The sequence below is a fragment of the Mus caroli genome, chromosome 16, assembly GCF_900094665.2.
Source record: "Mus caroli chromosome 16, CAROLI_EIJ_v1.1, whole genome shotgun sequence".
Classification (NCBI taxonomy): Eukaryota; Metazoa; Chordata; class Mammalia; order Rodentia; family Muridae; genus Mus; species Mus caroli.
The window spans coordinates 86,460,760-86,484,116 of NC_034585.1; the positions used below are offsets into that span (position 1 = coordinate 86,460,760).

General features: G+C 41.8%; 2 protein-coding genes across 3 annotated transcripts in view; both read left to right on the forward strand.

Annotated features, from left to right (window-relative positions):
• Slc5a3 (solute carrier family 5 member 3) overlaps positions 1-15,206 on the forward strand; it is a 30,322-nt gene extending 15,116 nt beyond the window's left edge. For both annotated transcript variants that reach the window (XM_021185280.2, XM_029470337.1), the window contains exon 2: positions 3,403-15,206. In XM_021185280.2, the coding sequence (XP_021040939.1) occupies positions 3,740-5,896 (2,157 nt within the window). In that variant the 5' untranslated portion in view covers positions 3,403-3,739 and the 3' untranslated portion in view covers positions 5,897-15,206. The remainder of the gene's footprint in view (positions 1-3,402) is intronic.
• Mrps6 (mitochondrial ribosomal protein S6) overlaps positions 1-23,357 on the forward strand; it is a 53,690-nt gene that overhangs the window by 17,396 nt on the left and 12,937 nt on the right. Inside the window, exon 3 of the mRNA XM_021184592.1 lies at positions 23,110-23,249. Within this exon, the coding sequence (XP_021040251.1) occupies positions 23,110-23,249 (140 nt within the window). The remainder of the gene's footprint in view (positions 1-23,109; positions 23,250-23,357) is intronic.

The following is a 23,357-nucleotide window of genomic DNA, read 5'->3' on the forward strand; positions in this document are numbered from 1 at the left end:
ATTTCTCTTCTGTCTTTGGATTTAATTTGTTTAAATGTACGACCAACAAATCTGCATTCTGACTTAGTGTGAAACTATAAGTAATGCATCCCCACGATTTTAGTGGGGAAAGTCCTGCTACCTCAAAACACCTTTTATTATGGGGGACCATTTCTGTATGCTCCAAATAGTTCTGTTCTGGAAATGTTTTGTTTGTTTGTTTGTTTTTTTTTAAAGAAAAAAAAAGAGTTATATCAAAGAAAACTATTACTTGTGAATGAAGGCTTATGAATACAAACCACAGTTTAAAATGTTGCATGTCAGATGGAGGTGTTTCCATGTGTATTCTTTCTAAATAAAGGAACTCTGGACTCCCTCGCTCATGGCGCCTTTGTTGAAGAATTGTTCACTTCTTAAACATTAAAGAAATACAAAACTTATTGTATATTTTATTTAGGACTCCACCCCCAACTTAGAGAAATGTGGAATAGTCTTGGGAGGCTGAGACTCAGGGCTTTGATAATGTCTTCTTGTGACTGACACTTGAAGTGAACTGTCATTGTACTGTAGTATGTGTATCTCTGTACAATCTGAAGTGACCTGTTTTGGTTAGTATTTTCTATTTTGAATTCTCTAGGAAGTATTAATCCCTGTATGTAGTTTTAAGTTAGAAAACTCTAAAAGCATACAGGCTATTACAGTGTTGTGAGAAGCTGCTGTCGTCTGTAGCTTTGGAAGGACCCAGAGAGAGAAGACAGAGTCAAACACACTTTGCGTTTTCTTGAGGCAGTCTCATAGTAGCCTACGCAGGCCTGGGCCTGAAGCAGTCCTTTGCCTCAGCATCCCGAGTGCTGGGGTTACAGGCGTGTCCTGTGTCCAGCCTTGGACAGCTCTGAGCTCAGATTGGGCTGCTCTGTTTTCTGTGATTCAGATCTAAGGAAGGTAGGACTCAGACCTTGGATGGGAGTTTCAGCCAGATGGAACATTCTACAGAAAGTGGAATGTGGCTTAGCTGATGCCTTGAGGGAGTCCTAGTTGACAGAAGTGATGGTCCTAGCACTGATTTCTAGTGATAGAACCAGGAAATGTCTCCTTTGCTTCTGAGTACTTTGTCTCTGAACACATAAGCTGCTACATCAACAGTGGTCACAAGTGGATCCCCTCCTCCATCCAAACAAAGGCTCTGAATGTTTTCTCAGCCTTTGAAAAACATGGTAAACTTTTTTTTTTTTTTAAATTCTAAACTCTCATTCTTTTTTTTTACACACACACACACACACACACACACACACACACACACACACAAACACACTGTAGCTGTCATCAGACACACCTGGGAAGGGCAGCAGATCCCATTACAGTTAGTTGTGAGCCACCATGTGGTTGCTGGAATTGAACTCAGGATCCCTGGAAGAGCAGACAGTGCTTTTAACCGCCGAGCCATCTCTCTACCTCCCCCCCCCCCCCCAATCCCCATGCTAAATTTCCACCAAGAAGAGCTTTATGTGAAGGTCCTTGGAACCAGCAAGGGTTTACCTTTGCATGTGAACAAATGACAAGGTCCAGCGGTCCTTGCCTCATAGGTATCTTCACGAAAGGCAGGTCTCTGACTGACCTCTCCACTGTGATGGGAATGGCCCTTACATTGAAACATTTAAAGCTATCCCTCTAAATAAATAGGTTTATTACTCAACTTAGAGTTTACTGAATTATTGGAAGGTTTGTCCTAAATAATTTGGAAGGTTTTTTTGTTTGTTTTGATTTATTTTTGTTAAACCTGAAGGATTTGGAGAATTCAGAAAGCAGTTATAAAATATCTTCAGGATTTGGCAAGCTTGAAGTAATGATATTTAAGTTGGTTTTTCATTTTGTTTTGTTTTTTGCTTTTTGCTTTTGCTATTGGCAGTCTCTTATCACTGACATGACTTTCAGGAGGCAGGATTTTAATGTGGGTATTTTTATTTGCAGTTTTTTTTTTTTTTTTAAATGTAGGTGCAATTATTGTGTGCTATGTAAAAGAGTGCTGAGATGGTAGAGAACCATTCTTTCGGGAGTGGTATGGATTAGACCAGACGAGTGTGTAGGGCTCTAGTCTTTAGGAAATGACTCTGTCTTCTTCCTGGTAAAAGTATGCTCAAGTTTTTTGTTTTTTTATTGGTTATTTTATTTATTTAGTGTATTCAAGTTTTTAACAGTACAGTTTTATTTCAAGCTGTCCTAAGATGGTCTTATTTTTATTTATGGCTCCTAAGTTTACTGTTGATTTTTAAAGACAAAATACCTAGATTTATAGGAGCAATGTTTTTTTTTCAAGCATGGGAAACTGTTTATTTTGAGGTTTCTTCAGTAGTAAGCACAGCCACTTAGATCTTAGCATGTGACAATATTACTTTGAATAATAATAGTATTTTTAATGATCTGTCAGCTATTTTTATAATTAAATGAAGATTTAGGATTTATTTCTTTACTAATTGGAGAACCATCAGCTTTATAACTTAATTATAGTTACATTTAAATGTGTGTTTTACAGAGAGATCATCTTAATCCAGAACTGAAAATGTCAGATGGCTTTATTGAAGATGATTTAATGGTTGACAACTTTTTGTTCGGGTTTAGAAGAAGAATAACAAATTATTCATTTTTCCAGAACACCATCTCCCTTTGCTCTCCATTCAGGAAGAAAGAATTAGACACATCACAGTACTGGAAATATTCTATAAGATCAAACCTTGAGTGCAGTGCGTTCCTCTTCGTAGATTTTGTTTTGGAATTATTACCTGAGAAAGGGAAGAAGGAAGGGGAAGATGTTGTTACTTCTAAGTTTCATAAGCATCATGAGGGCTGTGTGCAGTGTGGGAAGTTGTTTGTTGTAGCACTTTTGTGTAGGGTATCTTGTTTTTCACTAGCCATTTATAACTCTAGATTTCCTTATGACTATGCGTTGACGGTAGGAACATTTAACTTCTCAGGTAGATGCTGACACCAAGTAAATGGACCTGCGTCTAGGACTCTAGGTAGCCAGAACGTTATCCCCTTCCCCAGTGCTAGAAGGGTTTATAGTATTTGAAATTCTGTTTTTGATTTGTTAGGGAAATGTAGTGTCCCTGTGCTCTCTCAGGATGCTTTACGATTCCCATCCCTGTTCTGAGCTGAGACTACTAGAGTGAGACGAGAAAGGATTATTTACATGGGTGGCAGATGCAACTGATAAGTCTTTATTTTTACCTCAAAACAATGGCTGCTGTCTCTATCCTCTGTGACAGTATTGATTGTGCTTTGCTGTAGTTATTAAAGTGTATTATAAACGTGTTTTTCTTTTTATAATAAATGTTGTGCCATGTTTGCTCGATTGAAAGTTTCCTCATCGCTTGGTGAGACACTCCTCTAATTCAATCTTTGTCTTTTGTCTTTGCTGCCTTGCAGGGTTGGTACAGTAGGCTTCACTAGACTTAGCTGCAACTCAGAATTTCTCCTCCAGCACCTGAGTAAATGCTGATGGTCTTGTGGAGAGTGGATTAAGAGTACGAGCTAAGTTCTCAGTCCCAATTGAGAAGCGGAGGAAATGTAAACTGTCTCCTTCCAAGTTTATCACAGCCACCACCATCAAGACAGCAAAGCAAAGGACAAAGACTTTGAACTGCTGTGTTGCTCTGTGTAGTCCAGTGCACGCGTGGTTTACAGACTTGGCTGGGGTTACTAATAAGTAAATAAAAAGCTGGACGCTTCTGTCATTCGGACATTTCATTCACCAGTTACCAGCATGAGGGCTGTACTGGAGGCAGCAGACATTGCCGTAGTGGCCCTGTATTTTATCCTGGTCATGTGCATTGGCTTTTTTGCCATGTGGAAATCTAATAGAAGCACTGTGAGTGGATACTTCCTGGCCGGGCGCTCTATGACCTGGGTGGCGATTGGTGCCTCTCTGTTTGTGAGCAATATTGGGAGTGAACACTTCATTGGGCTGGCAGGATCTGGAGCAGCGAGTGGATTTGCAGTGGGCGCGTGGGAGTTCAATGCCTTACTGCTCTTGCAACTTCTGGGATGGGTTTTCATCCCCATTTACATCCGCTCAGGGGTGTATACCATGCCTGAGTACTTGTCCAAGAGGTTCGGTGGCCATAGGATTCAGGTCTATTTTGCAGCCTTGTCTCTGCTTCTCTATATCTTCACCAAGCTCTCAGTGGATCTGTATTCAGGTGCCCTCTTTATCCAGGAGTCCTTGGGTTGGAACCTTTATGTGTCTGTCATCCTGCTCATTGGCATGACTGCTCTGCTGACTGTCACCGGAGGCCTTGTTGCAGTGATCTACACAGACACTCTGCAGGCTCTGCTCATGATCATTGGGGCGCTCACACTTATGGTTATTAGCATGGTGAAGATTGGAGGGTTTGAGGAAGTTAAGAGAAGGTACATGTTGGCCTCACCTGATGTTGCTTCCATTTTGTTGAAGTACAACCTTTCCAACACAAATGCTTGTATGGTCCATCCTAAGGCGAATGCCCTAAAAATGTTGAGAGATCCAACAGATGAAGATGTTCCATGGCCTGGATTCATTCTTGGGCAAACCCCAGCCTCGGTATGGTACTGGTGTGCTGACCAAGTCATCGTACAGAGGGTTCTAGCAGCCAAAAACATTGCTCATGCCAAAGGCTCCACTCTAATGGCTGGCTTCTTGAAGCTTCTACCAATGTTTATCATAGTTGTACCAGGAATGATTTCCAGGATAGTGTTTGCTGATGAGATAGCTTGCATCAACCCAGAACACTGCATGCAAGTGTGTGGAAGCAGAGCTGGCTGCTCCAATATTGCTTACCCACGCCTGGTGATGACCTTGGTTCCTGTGGGCCTTCGGGGCCTGATGATGGCAGTGATGATTGCAGCTCTGATGAGTGACTTGGACTCCATCTTTAACAGCGCCAGTACCATATTCACCCTCGATGTGTACAAACTTATCCGCAAGAGTACAAGTTCCCGGGAACTAATGATTGTGGGCAGGATATTTGTGGCTTTTATGGTTGTCATCAGCATAGCGTGGGTGCCAATTATTGTGGAGATGCAAGGAGGCCAAATGTACCTTTACATCCAGGAGGTGGCAGATTATCTGACCCCTCCCGTGGCAGCCCTCTTCCTTCTGGCAATTTTCTGGAAACGCTGCAATGAGCAAGGGGCTTTCTATGGTGGAATGGCAGGCTTTGTTCTTGGAGCTGTCCGTTTGATACTGGCTTTTACCTACCGTGCTCCTGAGTGTGACCAACCTGATAACAGGCCAGGCTTCATCAAAGACATCCATTATATGTACGTGGCTACGGCATTATTTTGGATCACAGGACTCATTACTGTGATTGTCAGTCTTCTCACACCACCTCCCACAAAGGATCAGATTCGTACCACTACCTTTTGGTCAAAGAAGACCCTGGTGACAAAGGAGAGCTGTTCTCAGAAAGAAGAACCATACAAAATGCAAGAGAAGAGCATGCTGCAGTGCAGTGAGAATAGCGAAGTCATCAGCCATACTATTCCCAACGGGAAGTCTGAAGACAGCATTAAGGGACTGCAACCTGAAGACGTTAATCTGCTGGTGACATGCCGAGAAGAGGGCAACCCAGTGGCTTCCATGGGTCATTCAGAGGCAGAAACACCAGTAGATGCTTATTCCAATGGGCAAGCAGCTCTCATGGGTGAGAGAGAAAGAGAGAAGGAAACGGAAAATAGAAGCCGGTATTGGAAGTTCATAGACTGGTTTTGTGGCTTTAAGAGTAAAAGCCTTAGCAAGAGGAGCCTCAGAGACTTGATGGATGAGGAGGCTGTGTGTTTACAAATGTTAGAAGAGACTCCACAAGTTAAAGTGATACTTAACATTGGACTTTTTGCTGTGTGTTCACTTGGAATTTTCATGTTTGTTTATTTCTCCTTATGAACTTAAGGATATGGTGAGACACTTAAGAGAAAATACTGGTTTTTGAAAACAAAAATGTAACTGTTGCACCTCTCAGGCATTGTTTACGCTGAAGGTTTTAGCCAAATTCTCCTTAGCAGAAAAATCATCTGTTTGTAAGACTGTTTCCCCAGAGATGGGGAAAGTAAATCTTCAGCTTACATGAAACAGAGCAGAGTGAATCTTGCAAAAAAGGTGGTTTCAGAGTTTTCTGTACCAAAGTAAGGAGAGAGCAATTATTCTCGTGTATCACTTAGGACAGAACATGGGCTAAGGTATCGTGAGTAAAGTGTCTGTCTACATTGCCAAGGCTTGGTAGACCCTACGTTGAAGGAAATTTGCTCATTTATAAAGGTTTTTGTCTCTAAACCCTGCTACAGTTAAAAAATGAATTTGTAGAGACTGTATGATTAGTTAGGTCCTGAAAGTCTAATGTGTTGTGTAGTAATGACTTGAGGACAACTTTGTGTGTGTGTGGTTGGTCATTAGCATGAGTCTATGGATTCTGCTTGCCAAGAGAAAGGAAGAGTGTTTCCCTGCAGGTCCTTTTGTACTGCTTGTGTGGAAATGTTAGCAGCCGTGTGGAGCACACTTGGTTCCATCTCCTCCCTCTCCTTTTTTCCTACCTAAACCGAACCATACTCCGCTGACTTTTTAATTTTGCTTTTAATTAGGGGGGAAGTAAATACTGCTGATGATCCCCACATTTATTGATCAGATAAGAATATTTTAAAATATAGTTTGAGAATTATCACCTACCAGGCAATGACTGATATGTAATGCTAAGTAGATGATGAATCATTGTTTTTACCTGCTTTCTAGCTGCTTCCTTGTCATTTTATTAACATTCCTTATTTGCCAAATGCCTTCCCAAATGGGTCCAATCGTAAGATGTTCAGTATTGTGGAGGAGAGTCAACACTACTTTTGTGCTGGGGTTGGCACTTGCTTAGCTTGTGAAACATTGTTGTTAAGTTTTAGAGGAACAGTCTTAAGTCTGATATTCTACTACATTCCTTATAAGTTCTCTTCCTTGTTTCTGTCTTTTTTGAAGGCTTGCTATGTATATACATAGATGCTGTTACAGTCAGTTAGCACATGAGTATGTTTCATTATGAACTGGCTGTCAGTCATAGAACACTTGGCAGTCTTACTGTTGATGAGAGTAGGTTTTCTGTAGGATGGCCTGCATGTTCCTCGGTTGCCACGAACAGGGACTTTAGGGTTTAGCAGTGTGCTTGTGGGGGATATCACACTTGTGGAGGACTCTTAATATTGACCTTATCTTAGCTTGGTATCCAATTGCCACATCCATGGGCAGCAGATCTTTTTTTGTAGGCTGTTTCTCCTTATTGAACATAGTGCAGAAGGAATTCGAGAAAAATCCTAGGGATGATGTGTGTAGTCCTATGTCTTCATCACTGCCTCTTCTCCATTAGAGATGAAGAAAGCAAATTCTGTATCTACTTTCTTTAAGCTGATAACTTTTTAAATTGCATGACTTTTATGAAGCCTTGTACTTAAGGAGAATTACTACTTTTATAGATCATTTTATAGCTTTTCAATCAAACTCAGTCCTGATAACCAAAACGAAACAATAACTTTCCTTGTTTTTTTTTTTTTTGTAATGCATCGACTTGTTTGCAGATGATGGACTTCACGAGTCCAGTGCTGTTAGGGATCACAGATTGTCACACACAGTCTTCCTATCTTCTGGAGGGTTTCTGAGGGACTGAGTCTGGAAATTTAAAGAAGTCATCTATGTATGAATAGCATGCATTTCTGAAGAACTTAGAGTGCCTTGTACAATTTTTCTCTTAGTTTCTATTTTGCGGTTTATAACCCGGAGCCAAGTAGATAGGGGCCATCCTTCCCTTGAATGGAAAGTTGAGTCAGTTCTCCAAATGTGGACTGCGAGTCTGCCCATGTGTTTGGATGGATTATCTGTGCTTTGTCGCTGTCTTCTCTTAAACAATTCTTTTTAGATAACCTTTCAGTCTTTGAGAAAGTTACAGAATATTGGGTTGTCCAAATTTGGATTAAGTTGTAGGAATTAACATTTCCTTTGAACACATTCCTATGCAAGTTCGCAGACACTGACACATTGGCCAAGTGGGCTTCCTCATCCTTGTATGTATAGCATAAGTGAATAGGAGGTGTTTATGTGAATTTCTCCCTTTTATTTAGTGCTGAGTCCTAATAATTTGGAATGCTAGAGTCCTCTTACCCCTTTTTTGTTGACTTATAGTAAGATACATAATGTATACCGTAATGTGTCTATCTGTGTGTAAATAGCTGTAGGTCAAGTGTAGAGAACTAATGCTCATAAATAAGGAATAACTTAGCATATGCATTCGATGTGTGTTCTTACCACTGTGAACATCGCTTTATTTAGTGTGAAGTTTCTAAAGCTTGTCTTCCTCACTGCTTCCCAGTGATAGATCCTGTGCTTGAATGTGTATGCGACGGCAGCCTCATTTCAAGGGGCCAGCCTTCAGCCTTTATAGGGCATTACAGTGGTTGTTCTTGGGATGATGCCTGATTTTAGACTAGCAAAATGTTCATCCTTCACGTGCATATGAGTCCTAAAAGATGGCATGGATCTGTAGACATTTACACATGTGTTTTTGTGTTTATCTAAGCTAAGCTTTGGAATTGACCAAGATTACATTGACTAAAATAGTGATTGAAAGTAACCGTGAGGTAGGTGAGGCTGCTGGTCTACAGAGGTAGGTGAGAAGTAGTTCTCTTCTGAGTGATAGATAGCCAAGCTTCTAGATGCTTGTCTTCCCAGGCAGTTCTTGCTTGGATCCGGAAAGAAGGGTTTTTAAATTTAATTTTATTTTTAATTTTAATTTTCCTTTGCGCCAGTGGCTGGGACAATGATTGATGGCTCTTCTGTGGGGTTTCAGGTTTCTCTTTCTCTCAGAAGATTGTGTCCTGCCATCCCAAGAATAAACAACTGGGCTGCTCTCTCCTGGCTGTTCTTCTAGGAAGTGATTGCTTTTGTTTATAGAGAAACATCAGGCAATAGCAGCTGCCTTTGTCTCAGATTGAGCGATCTCATCTCCAGGGCTTCCTTTCACCAGCTCGAAGGATCCACTGTCTTGCACAGAGAGGCTGACCTGGGTAGTCTATCCATGACTCTTATGGCTGTCACCATAAGAAGTGGTCAGAGATTCTTTGTGAAACTTCCCATTTAAGGACAGATCAGTGGAGTTATGAGTTCTCTGAGTGAGGTTAAAAGCCTTGTCCAGGGTCGCTATGAATCCTTCAATTCCTACATCAGGAGTCTTTCTTATTCCGGGTGCGTGGCCTTCTCATCTCCAAGTACCATTTAGTGTAATCTACAGGTGAGCCTTATTTTCCACCAGATAAATACGCTTTGTCATTGCTCAGTAACGAATTAGGTCTAATGGCTTCCTCCCTCATGCCTCACTCCCTTGCACGGCTCCTTTTGGAGGTGTGAGTGGAAAGGGACCACATAGGTTTCTAGAAGGAAACATGTCACCATTCTCTAGGTTTACGTTGAAAGATTTGCACAAGACCATTCCTGTTGAATTATGTGACTGTAGAGCCTTCCTTGTTTGTGCACAGATGTTCTAAGAAGTAATAATAAAAGCAAAATTTCAAGATGTGACAAATCCCCGTGAGATCCAGATATGAACAGCAGGGGCTGGAGAGATGGCTAAGAGTACTGCTCTTCCCAAGGACCTGGGTTCAGTTCCCAGCACCCACATGGCAGTTCTTAACTGTCTGTAATTCTAGTTTCAGAGGATCTGACACCCTCGCACAGACATCCATGGAGGCAGAACCCACTGTATATAAAGTGAAACAAAACAAACTGTAAAGGTGTAGAGTCACATTCTTTAAATCCCAGAACCTTGAAGCATCTGGGCTGTCAGCTGGCGCAAGCCCCTCTCCAGGAGTAAGGTCCAGCCTGCTAACTTCTAGTTTAATGTTAAGCAGGAGAAACAGCTGTTAACAGAAGAGAGGCTAAAGTGGCTGATACCTAGTATTGATAGTTTAGTAAAATGAAGCTTTTAGGCTTCGTTTTCTGTAGGCTTGCTCATGTCCTAAGCAGAGTTTCCAAGCTCTGTTCTGGTTCTCTTGTCTCCATTGCTCCGTAGCCTGCCCTTTATTTCAGTATTTTCTGATCTCTTGCGTAGTGCTTGGTTTATCTCACATACTGTCTTGATGTACCAAAGTCTTCCTTTACCCCAGGACTGAGGACTTATAACCAAATAATGAGTTAAACAGTTAACTTTTAAACCTATTAAACCTATAGTAGCTTACAATGTTATTGGGAATAAATGTTTGCAGAAACACTTTCTCAGATTTGTATTGGTTAATAGTAAAGCACTAGTGTTGTGGGCAGGAAACAGTCGGCGGTGAGTTCTCACAGAACTTGCTTGGAGATGATGGTGCCGGCCACGTGATGCAGAAAGAGCAATTTTTTTTTTTTTTTTTTTTTTTTTGCCATGAGGGTAAAGGTTTGATTTAGTTGCTATAAAGAGAAACACTTGTGCCGCATAAGCAGTGCCGGACTGAGACCTTTCTCATGAAGACCATCTCTTGATGTGGTACTGTTCCGTTGCACTGTCTTGCACACTGTAGCTGCTCAGCTAGCTGCTTTGACTCCTAGGAGTGACGTGAGCAGAGGTTCTGTGTAAGAGCGTCACTCGTGCCAAGTCCCACACTTCATCATGGGCTTCAGGTAAAGTTCTCACTCTCCTGTGCTGGCAATAAGGCTTTACTACTGACTGATCTTGTAACAATGTTGTGAAATTGATCATTCGTGTTTCTGTCTCTGCCCCTTTATAAAAGGTAAGGTTTAGTTTGAATGTAAGCCGCTCACTTTTCTGGCAGCCAGCAGCCGTTGGCCTGTAGCCTTTTTCTCAGAAACAAAGAAAAGATGTGCTGTGTGTCTTTACTCTTCAGCAGTGCATTGTGCATGTGCTGCAGAAGGTCTGCTTCTTCTGTGTGTAGAGGAGTGGTTTTCTGTGCCAGGAACGGAGCTCCTCGCTGGCACACACACACACCCCACACCCCACCCTTGTTTCATGCCCAGCAGTGTGTGTCTAGGGAAATGCTAGTGATTTTCCTGACAGCACAAGTTGACAGTGTACCCACAGCGTAAATAGATGAATTCACCCTACTTTCCTAGTGCTGCTAGATATATAAATTTATATATAAATAACACACATACATTTAATGTTCAATTTATCAATATAGCCTAGGCTTCTGAAAATAGAATGCTATTAGTAACTTTTGTGTGCATGTGGGTGCGTGCGTAAATTGGAGATGAAGAATTGGGCTCATTGAAATCTTTAAATGGCAGATGCTGGTATACAAGGTTTTCTGTAGTATAATCAAGTTTTGAGATTTGTGTTTGGGTTGGTGCCTTCTGCTTGCCAGCATTGATGCGCTAGTTCACACTTGTCCCTTTCTTAGTAGTAAGCTTTCTCTGTTTTTAAACTTGCAGCTAGTGAGGGAGACTAGTACAAAGTGCACATTTCTAGACTTTTATGCAGTCTTTTGGTTCAAGGAAACAAGGCAGTTGAGTATCTGTATTAATGTTATTTATTCATCTTTATTTGCTTTTATATCTATAATTAAAATTTAAAGTGACATTATAAGTTCGTATCCATTTTAACTTCAATATAGGTTTGTTAAGGGCATCTGAAGAACAATAGTTCATATTTCCATGTGTGAGTAGAGGCTAGAGGTCCATTGAAAGCACAAAACCGTGTTCATGAGTGTGTGTTTCCACTTGTGAAAAGCACAAAACTTAATAGCATTCTTACTAACCCACAAGTGCCAGTCATAAACCCACCCAGGCTTTGTCCCAAGTTGTTAGGAAGATCACAGCCCAGAAAGCCTAGGTGGTGAGCCCACTGTCACAGCCCAGTCCTCAGTGAGATCCTCTGTCTGTATGGCTTTGATGGAGAGAGCGAGGCCTGGTGGGCAGAGTAGGTGGCAGCTTTGTAAGTTGTAGTAATGTGAACAGTTAAAAAAAATCTCATCTAGAAGAGATGTTACTTGTCACCAGTACTCTAAATACATGAAAATATTCACATTAAATAGTGCAAGTATTATATTGATTTATATAGTTTATATAAGATGACATTACCTTTGTTTTCTTTATGTGCCTAACTATACTTTTTAGTAAAAAGTTGGATCTCTGTGTTCTGAACATCAAACTATTTCTGGATAGATTCAACATGACACTGCTTTTCACAGTGGCACTAAAGCTTTTAATCTGTTCCGTTAACTCCTAGACTAGATGACTGGAAAACTGTAGGTGTGCACGCAGAAATGAAGATGGCATCTCTTCCCACTCAGCATTGCCTTCCTCCTTGTTTTCCTTACCTCCAGATAGTCCCATGTTTACCAGGAGTGAGAATGAGCCCTGTTGGCTTCTGTCTACATTGTAAGATGCAGCCCTCAGAAAAGAGAGTGCCTCTTCTGCTTGGATACTTTTCTTCTTAGGAAGAGGCTTGGTAACCTCTAACAAAGATCTTAGAGGGCATAGACCAGTGTTGCTGAGAGAGAGAGAGAGAGAGAGAGAGAGAGAGACAGACAGACAGATCAACAAGGTCTTAGTATATGATACGTCTTAGAAGAGTTCACATGAACACTGATGGACAGATTTTTCCCCTCCAGCAACAAGCTAGACGTGTGGACCCATAACAGACTTTTACAGCAGGTAACCTGCAGGTTGCAGTGTGGGGGTGGGAGCTGAGGGGAGGAGTGTGTGAGGAGTGTCCTTGGCTTAGCAATGTGTGACAGTGTAGAGCAGTTAACCTTTCAGGCCTGAAGACTGTATTCTGTACCTTTAAGGGTTTATTACAACTTTATGAAATACTTGTTAAAATTTCTTTGGCAGAAATGTTTTTCATGGAAAACCGCTTTAGTTAGACTAAGTGAAATGTAGTTATAGCAGTGTAAATATGTATAATTTCCTAATTTCACTGTGAGATCTCAGACTTTTGAGTGGCAAACAGATCACCGAGTCTTTTGCTGATGGACTTGTCTGTGGGGTTAGTAAGATGTAAACACTTTATTTTGACCGACTGTGGTGGTGGGCATGATGGTATGGAGCCATTACTCCACTGCCCTTGTTGGTTTTGCTTCAGTTTGAGGGCCTGCAAAGTTCAGACCCAGCAGGGCTTCCTGTCCCTTGCTCAGCTGCCTTTCTTTGTCTGGAACGGTTGCTAATCACCATATGAACTCTTAGGCTTTTCTGCTTTGCTTTGTTGTTATTTTGTTCTTTTCCTTTTTTGACAAGATGGATATCAAAAATAGTTGCTGTGCAAAAGTTAGTAGTCTTCTTCAAGAAGAAAACAGTTCCTTTTCTAATGCTATCCTGTGAAATTGCTTCACTCATTCCTTTATTTTAAAGCCAAATGTCAGCAGAATACTGCTGTTTTTATCTAAATAATTTTGATATGTAAGTATTAATGCATTTAAAAAGATGTCTGCGTTGAGAAATATTTCACCAGTGTACTGCCTGTGAAAACTTTGTTCAGATTTCTGGGAAAGACACCAGTCGGTATACTGGGGCTGCACATTACATACATGTATTATTTTAGTCAGGTATTGTTTTAGACCAAGCCTGGTTATAATAGAGTAGACTAACACTAGTTTGTTATCAGTTAATTTTTAATTATTTCCAGTTTACTCTCTGTTGTCCTCATACTCTTCTCGTTTTCAGATCTCACTAATCGGGTCCATTTCATTGTGTAAGGCTTCAGTTTCAAAGAAAATAGAATTTGATATAAGCCAGGTTACTTCCATCTTGAAAGGAAAACAATTAAAACTGTAGATTTAAAATGGTTAATTATCTGTGACAATTTTAGCCTATTCTGTATACAACTGATTTTTAAAACTGTAGACTGTGTTAAGTGTTGCTGTTGTTTAAAAATGGGGAAAAAAACCTGAAGCAAATCTGCTTAAAGAGCTGTTGGTTCTCATTGCTGACCACAAACACTATGTTCGTGTGTACTCGTGTTATTTTGCAAGCTGCTACATTAGCCTGCAGAAGTATTTGAAAATTTAAGATGAATATATTTCTTGCAAAGTCCGTTCCTTTCTGTGGTATCTTGTCCTTGTAACTGAAGTGTAGTAATTATTTTATGGAAATGTTAGAACTTCTGTACCAACTTTGAATAAAATGAAAACTTTACACTTCTGTGCCTCAGTGTGAATATCTGTCCCAAACTCAGTGTTCTGTGTCTTAGTTGAACAAGTCATACTTTACTTAAGTTCTTATAGACTTGACTCTCAAGTGCTTTCAGAAACCCCCGTGCTGGTGTTGATATATTAACCATTGTGAACTATGTAAAACATGGAATAAGAATATTCTTGGATTTTCCCTTATGACTGGAGTTTGGAGAAGACACGGGAGTGTGGGCATGTCTTCCCTCCTGGTGGAGCTGCTCCTGGCACCTTGGCCTGCAGATGCACAGCTTCTTGCTCACATGCCCCCTTTAGTTCTTGGTGCCTTTTTATGACAAGAACAATCAATCATAATTAGTGTAAAAAGCCAGAAAGTAACATTGAGTGGTTTTAGTCCAAAGATTTGAGGTGTTGTTGGTTAGCTCATTAAAGAGAAGTCTTACAGCGGTCTGGTGTTACATTTAGCTCTGTGCCCTTTGTTTCCCTTAATCTGGGACAAACTCCTGCTCCCCAGCCCCATGTTTGAGATCTGTGACTGTGACTGTCTCACAACGTGGGACCATTTTATTTCCTAGTGATTAGACTGTACGTTTGGGGAGGGAATACAACATAATGGTAGTATGTTCTCAGAACTTACACTAGTGGTCTGTTGTTGTTATCCCATTATGGTTGAAATTAATCTGAATACTTGGTTATTTTTTCTTCTGATAGTTTGTGAGGTAATTTAAGGCTATAAAAGCACTTACTATTCTCCATCAAACAGAGCACATTGTTTTGAGCATCTACATGAACTTTTTGTTTAAGTTGTAACTAACAGTACAAAATGCTTATCTTCCTCATCAGTGTGTACTCTGAGTTAGTTTATTCAATAACTCATAGGCTACTGTTGTTGTTGTTCATGTGTTTCCAGATTTAGCTAGTGGGACCTTCAGGAAAGTTTGTGTGTTCTTTTGACACGGTTCTGTCAGTGTTTGAAGTACCTATTTCTAGTATACCAGAGTGTTCTAGGTTCATTGTGTTCTTTCTCTGTCCCAGTTGCATCAAGTATTTGGTAGAAAATGGTCTGCATATGCTCGCTCATTGCTGTAGGAGAATGGCGCATCTCATCTTATGATTTAGAGGGCATCACCTACATCTACTGGCTTCAATTCTGTTTAATGTATCCATGTGTGTATGGCTCTCTCTCTTTCTCTCTCTCTCTCTCTCTCTCTCTCTCTCTCTCTCTGTGTGTGTGTGTGTGTATGTGTGTATGTGTGTAAAGTTGACATTCAGTATCTTCCTCAATTGCTTGAGCTTGCTAACTGTAGTTAGCCATCTATCTTGTCCTTGGGATCTCCTGTCTCTGCTTCCAGTCCAATGTTGGGATTGTAGATGGCCACAGTGCCTGCCTAGCTTTTACATAGGTTCTGGGAATTTGAACTCCAATGATTGGTAATATTAACCCTCTTGTTACATTTAACTCTAAACTCTGTAAGGTTAGAAGACTTTTTAATGGCATATTTAATGAATATAGAATTCTAAGTTGGAAAACTAGAAACTAGAAAATAGTGGAAATTTTGAAAGCCTAATAGGATATTTTCCTGGCTTATATGTCTCATGTTCCAAAACTTTATAATTAAAAGCTTTGCTGAAAGTCTCTGGCCCCAGGTGGGCTCTTTGAGTGTGGCAATATAGCCCTGGGGGGTGCTGTGGCTGCTCACTTTGGCCCTTCCTGTGCTTGCTTAGGTTGCTACATTATTTTCTCAGTCTTTTTCCTCTGCTCAGAGGAGTTTGTACACTGTATCTCCAGCTAATTCTGTGGACAGACAAGCTTAAGTAACTTGTGTCAGGCTTGCTTTATTAGCACTCTGTGCCTCATCTTGTGACAGTCCTTCTTTTATTTCCTGGGTCTGCTGGAGCCCCGACGGAGCTTTGCCTTCTGGGTCACTTCCTCCAAGACAGCTTCTTTCTGTTCATGTTGGTCTTTCATGGAAGGCGTTTCTCAGTTTCAGTATTTGACCTCCGTGGCCTCCTCCTTGGGGAAATCCTGCAACATCTTTAGAAAAAACCAGATTGACTGCAGAAAGTTTTGAACTGAAGGGTGTGGCTGGAGATGTAGCTCAGAGAACTACCATAGTGTGAGGTTCTTAGCTCTGTCCTCAGCAGGCCCCCAGGGAAGAGGAACGTGGTGAGCCACCATTCTGAGAACACGGGGTTTTGGTTCTTAGCCATTTTGGCATGGCACCCTACTTGGAGCAGGGCCTGTACCTCCTACCTCTGAGGAGTCCACTCCAAAGACTCCTGCACGTGCACCTTGGCATCCACCCCCAAGTTTCAGAGGCTGGTCCTCCTTCCTGTAGTTTTCCAGCTCTTCCTTCCCATGGCTGTTTCTTTTCTCTCCAGTTTTTCAGGACTTTACCCTAGAGTGTGTATCAGTGTATTATGTTGTATACTTTGTGTGTTTGTGTGCACATGCACACGCGTGTGTGTTTTGTCATGCATGCTTCGATAAAGTCCTCTTAGAAGCGTTAGTGGGTTTTCTAGAGACTAGACACAAGCTAGCATTGACTCTTCCAACTTCCTGGTGTGTCTTAGGGTCTGCTCTTGTATGTAAGCTTTTGAAGGTTGAAATTTTAGAGCTGCTGCCCTGAAAGAATTCTTCCCTGAAAGAATGTTGGCCACCAATAGCATAGTGGGCGTTTACAATTCTACTTATCTAGGACTATGAAGACTTGATGTTTCAAAGGTCCTACCTATCAAACCATTTTATTATGATACTTGACCTACTTAGTACACAAAACTGCAGAGATGTGGTGTGGTGAGTGAGGACCGTTTTTCACTAGATCCTACAAATTGTTGGTAAATACTAATTCCCCTTGGCCAGGTTCCCGTGATCCCATTTTTGTCAACCGATAGTCTTTATTTTACTTGTTTCTGCTTAAGGCACCACATTTAGTATATAGCAGTGTGCTAGGACTCAGCTTGAGGCCAACAGCATCAAAACTCCCATATGTTTCTGGAGCCCCATTGTTGCCTGCACACTATGTCAATATCATACTTAGGTTCCTTTTGTTTTTTAAACAGTAATATCATCTATGAAACCATACATGTACAAAAAGCAGGCAGCAACAAAGAGCCCCACATAAATGTGGCACTAAATAGACTGCAAGGTGGACACTTGTCTATGGAATGAGCCCACAGAGTGTGGGGCATGGGAATGTGCAGCAGGTGAGTGAGCCTTATTTTTTACCACTTTGCATATGTGGATGTCTGCAAATGGCTTTAAAACTGCTAGGAATATGGATTTGGGAATTCAAATGCATTTTTAAAAAAAATATTTATTTCATGTATATGAGTACACTGTTGCTGTCTTCAGACACACCAGAAGAGGGCGTCAGATCTCATTACAGTTGGTTGTGAGCCACCATGTGGTTGCTGGGAATTGAACTCAGGACCTCTGGAAGAGCAGTCAGTGCTCTTAGCCGCTGAGCCATCTCTCCAGCCCCTCAAATGTATTTTTTAAAATAATTTCATTGGGAACTTTCATTGGGACTTTCATTGGGAAGCAGACACATCCACCCACCCATCCCTTAGTAGTAGAACACTGTCAGTCCCCCTGCCCTAATAATGTTCATTTCACTCCCAGAAAGTCCTTGTTTTAGGGAGTTTAGTCTAAAGATCCCATTGCTCAGGTTTTCACTCAAAGTTCTGTCTGAAATGTTATTTTTCCATCCTTTACTGAAATAAATGTACGTTTTAAAGTGTGCTGTGATGTACTCTATTCTCTGGAACATGGTTTTCATTTGTCTTCTGCTGCTCTAACAACGTAACAGAGAAATAGTTTGTGAAGAATAGAAGTTCCTTTGAGCCATGGTTGTGGTACCTGGGAAGTTCAAGAACATGGTGCTAGCATCCCTCACTGTTCTCTCCCAGTCCAGCATGTTGAGGACATTGTTGAGTTATAACATCAACAGGACAGTAACGAAGTCAGAGTATGACAGAGCCGCTCCTATGTAAACCTATTGGCCCTATTCCAAATATCTTTAGCATAAAATTCAAGGACTGTGTTTCTCACACATGCAACTTGAGAGAGAGATTTGTCCTTAGCCCAGGGCACGCATTTCATATCTGTTGTCATCTTAGTTGTTGTTTTTGTTTTTTGAAGTCAGGGCCTGTGGAGTAGGACAGAGTGGCCTTGAACTCAAAGTCTTTCAGCCTGAGTTCTGGGATTGAAGACATGGCCAAGAACTCTGTGAAAATGCTTTACCATCTTCATTCTTGTATGTCCTAGACAGCTAGGCAGCTGTGGCTCAGATCTGACACTGTTGATGTTAGCTGGCAGGAATGAAGAGGAAGCAACATGTGTCCCTGCACATGTGGACACATGCAACAGACTAAAGACGGTGTTTCCAGATGAATATTTTGAGACATAAGAAATAGTATTTGGTTTGTTCCTGATTCCCTCCAAAGGACAGTTTCAAAAGTCTTGACTTCCATTTCTGGTACCAGGGAGTTAGGCACACTCCTGACATTGCTTGTAGTAAACTTTGTACAGTAGCTTCTCTTTTATAGCGCACTCCTTGTAAGTCATGTTCAGGTGGCTGGGTGCAGGTTGCTGGGTGCTTTGCCCAGAACTGTTCTGCACACCGTAAGTGATTTTCAGTTTGGGATGCCTGCTCTATGAATCTAGCAGAATTTAATCCAGTACCGTCTTTAGTCTGTTGCATTTACAAGGACGACTGTCGAGCATTGTGTTTGTTACTGCAGTCAGGTCAGCATCCCTCAGTATAACTTTAAATGGAAATAGCATCAACTCACCAGTTAGAAGATGAAGACTAACTGGATTAGAAAATAAGACCAACTACCTGTTGCCTTAGACACACTTGACTGGCAGAGATAATCAGGAAACTAAGTCAAAGGATAAAAGTCAACTCACCCAGAAAATGGAGGTTGGAAAGAAGCTGGCATAGCTCGTCTCATACCAGAGCTAGTCAGAAGCGAGGAACTACTTCTGATAGAAGAGGTGTAAACATTGATGTGCCTCCCAGTTTCTTGAAACAAACAGGAAAGGCTCTGTTGCAGTAATGACAGGAGACTTTAATACTCCACTCTTACTTTCATACAGGTCTTCAAAACTCAGTCAACAGACGGAGTTAAATCATATCATAGGGCAGTTGGAATTCCCAGATGTTTACAGAACGGTCTGTCCAGCAGATAAGAAACCATGTTCTTCTCAGAGCCCCATGGAGCTCCATCAAACTTGTAAGGTGGACATTGCAGTACTTCTCACCCTGTTTACAGGATAGAGAGTGGAAGCACTCGGTCTGTAAAGTTGGTTTCACCCTGATATCAGCCCCACATAGGGGCAGAACAAAGAGAAAAACTGCAGGCCGTTTAATCTGATGAACGTAAATTGTAAAACTTTTCAACAAAACATTTGCAACTGAATTCAAGAACACTTCGAGAAAAAAAATCGCATCACTGCCAAATCACTGCCAAGCTGGTTTCACTCCAGGTTGTAGGGTGGTGCATTCGAGATTCTATGATGATGCATAAAAGGCCTTTACCAAAGTTTTGGCAGTTCTGGGCAAAGGAGAGACATAAGGAACATCGTTAGTGTGGTAGACTGTGCCGTGAGTGTGTGGTCAACGTTGCACCAACACTCGGAAATGAGGCAGGTTTTCTCTGGTGTTGTACTTGAGCTCTCAACCAGAGCAATGGGAAAGAGCAGAAAATTAAAAGACTGTAATAGGACATATCATGCTGCCTGTTTGTACATGACACGGTCCTATGTGTAAGGCACCCTGTGCGCTCCAGCAAACTTGGAGGGCTGCTGTGTATTTTAGGAAAGTATCAGGACACAGACTCAGTGGGATTTCTGTACCCATAGTGAACTTGCTAGGAAAGTGCCCACTCTTCATACATAGCAATAACAACAGAACTGTAGGAATAAGCCAGCCACATAGATTGAACTTGAAAGACATCAAAGAAATGGAAAGCAATGGTAGAAGATGGCAGATTTGCCTATGCCCATGGATCAGCAGGGTTAATGTGGCAGAAACGGAGCATGTTACTGAGCAGGCTACAGGTTCAGTGCAGCCCTTGACAATGTTAAATACATACAACTAGAAGGAAAGAATTCTGAAATCCACATGGAAGATAAAATACCCTATCTAGCCAAGTCAGTCCTAAGAGAAAGCATACTTCTTGAAGTCCCACAATACCGGAGTCAGAACTACCCTACAGAACCATAGTGACGAAGAGCGCACGCCTCAGGCACAGACGCAGACTTGTACACCCTGTGGGACTGACTGGAGAACCTAGAGATGAGCCCACGAGGCTACAGAAACCTAATTGTTGACACAGGTGTGAAAAACATACTGGAAAAGTGATAACTTCTTCAAAAATTTTACCTGGGAAAGCTGGTATCCTAATCTGTACAAAAATCAATTCAAAGTGGATAAAATACCTTAATATAAACCATGAGATGCTGAGGGGGACGTTAGGGAAAGCATATCAGAATATAGACACAGGGAAGAACTTTCTGGAAAAAGACTCTTAACAGCACCAGAAGTAAGCCCAAGAATTTGCAAGTGGGATTCCATGAAATTAGAAGGGATAGGAACCCAGCTTAGTACAAAGGCAGGCTCCGGAGTGGGAGAAGTCCTCTAACAGCTGTGCTTCAGGTGGGCTTGATGGTTAAAATGTATAAAGAACCTCAGAAATTAAACATCAACCCCCCGATTTTGTAATCAGCAAGTGAGCCAATAAACTCAACAGTTTTCAAAGGTACAAATGCAGATGGCCAGTAAACATTTCAAGATGTGTTTAGCATGTTTAGTCATCAGGTAAAGCTTAGAGCTATGGAAAAGAAGAGACCATGTGGTGAATACATAAAATAGATAACAATTTGTTTGCTCACCTACTATTATAAAATATATACAGAGCAACTGTACAAGCTTAGAAGTTAGCACACTTCCAGGCATGGTGGCTTATTTTTATATTCCCAGCATTTGGGAGGTAGAAGCAGAGAACTGCCAAAATCGGAGGCCAGCTGGGGCTACCTAGAAAGTTCTAGACTAGCCTAGGCTACAGAGTAAGGTCCTGTCTCAAAACAAAACACAAGCTAAAAGGAATCCACAACACTTTTTAGTTGAGAGTATCAGGAGAATTAAAGGCAAAATATTAAGTTCTGTGTTGAGTCAAGTGCTGTGTGATAGACCACCGTGGTCATTCCCAGCGAGGTCTTGCTGCTTGTACAGTAAGCGCAGGTGTTACCAGGAGCCTCTATAATTCCCAGCATGCAGCTGACCACCACGAGCAATTCCTTTCTTACTCTGCCCTGGCAAGGAGGTTGTTGGTTGTCAGGTTTTTCTGCACATGTAGCACACGGGACATCTGATATGTGCTAGTTGATTGTTCAGTGTTAATCAGCGAGACTTCTGGTTAACTGGCCAGGAGTTAGGTGTTTGGATAATCAAGTTTAGTTTTGGATTTGGGGCTTCAGGTGTAAGGGGGTTGGCACCGACAAACCCTGCTGTTGCTCAAGGCTCTACTGTAGGGCAACATGCTATGTTAACGTAAATCCAGATAGGCACCAACTTTCTTACCAGTCCCGGATTCTCCAGCACCACACAAGACCATGTGTGGCGAGATATGAATTAGGTTAGGGATGGGTCAATAGAATAGAGAGTTATGGAGTTGGTTCTGAGCCTATGGCAGGTTGAGACTGACAGTGTTGTTCATCAGCCTGCCGACCTGTCTGCTGGGAATCCACTTTCTATCTCAGTCACTGGCTTGGCTGATTTGTGGTATCTTTTAGGGTGAATGGACTGAGGCCCTGCTGGCACAGAGGTTGGCTACATAGTAATTATTGGGTTTGGGGCCATCTGGTCTCTGTTGTAACTACAAATCTGCTTTAAGCACAAACAGCCATAAACACTTCAAATGCATGAGCTGGCTGTGTTCCCTTAAAATTTAATTTGCCAAAACAAAGTTTGAGGCCCTGTCTTTGGGAGTCTGCTTTTTTTTGATATAATATAAAAATATAATATAAAAAATATTAAGCAACCTTAATAACCAAAAATGTTTTGTTTCTCTTGCAGTTTCTTCTTAAAACTTCTATCTATTTCATGTGCATGAGTGTAGGCTCACTTCCCACAGTGTAAGAGGGTAACTTGTGTGAGCCAGGCCTTTCCATCTACCGTGTGGGTCCCTGAAATTAAGCTCAGGTTGGGTACTGAGTGCTCTTAGCCACTGAGCAATCTCACCAGCCCTCAGGTGTTCTCTAAACTGCTGACTAATTTAAAATTACAGCAGAACGAGTTAGTCCTCTCAGGCAGCTCATGCCTTGGTTTTGATACAAAGTGAAAGAATGTGCTTCCTGCCTTCCTTAGGGAGCTGTTTTCTTTTTTGACAGATGGTGTACTTACCTGTGCCTGTAGGGATTGGGTGGGGGTAGGAACACAGGTTTACTTCAGGTATCTTCTAAGTTTTACCTGCCACCTTCATTTTTTGGGACTTGGTCTCTCACCAGAACTGTGCTCAGAGTTTGGCTAGACTGGCTGACCAGTGAGGCCTGGGTTCTGGGCACCCACACAAGTGCAGCCACATGCACATGTCTGTATCAAGACCACTGTCCTTTTCTGCTTTCTGGTCCCCTCCCATGTGTCTTTGTTAAATTCTTTATTAGATTATTAGCTCCACGAGGGTGTAGGTTGGACCCTTTGCCCTTCTGATTACGATCTACCAGTTTTCCTTTGGAATTGAATCCGTTTCCCCCTTAGCTGTGGCTGGCACATTAGTCAGGTGCCCTGCCTGTAGGCTGATTTCCTGGGATTTCTGAGTCATAATATAGAAGGATGGACAGTGATTGGCACTGTGTGAGCCTGCTGGGGCTCCGTTGGTTAGTTCTGCCTTCCAGATCCATGGTGCTGTGCTGGCCCCTGAACAGTATGGACTTAATCCCCATTCCAGTTTTCATATTGATTGTGACTGTTTTTTCTTTTTCTCTTTAAAAATGAAAACATAAAACAGCCAGAGACCGCTGCTGCTTTGAAACGTACAATAGAATCCCTGATGGACCGAGGAGCCATAGTGAGGAACTTGGAAAGCCTGGGTGAGCGTGCACTTCCATACAGGATCTCGAGTCACAGCCAGCAGCACAGCCGAGGAGGGTAAGTTTCTCCGTGAGATGGATTCAGTGCGGGCTTCGGAAAGAACGCTGAGCGTCTTAGACATTGTCACAGCGCCGCTGCCCGTAGGTCCCGGGTGTCCTGCAGGTA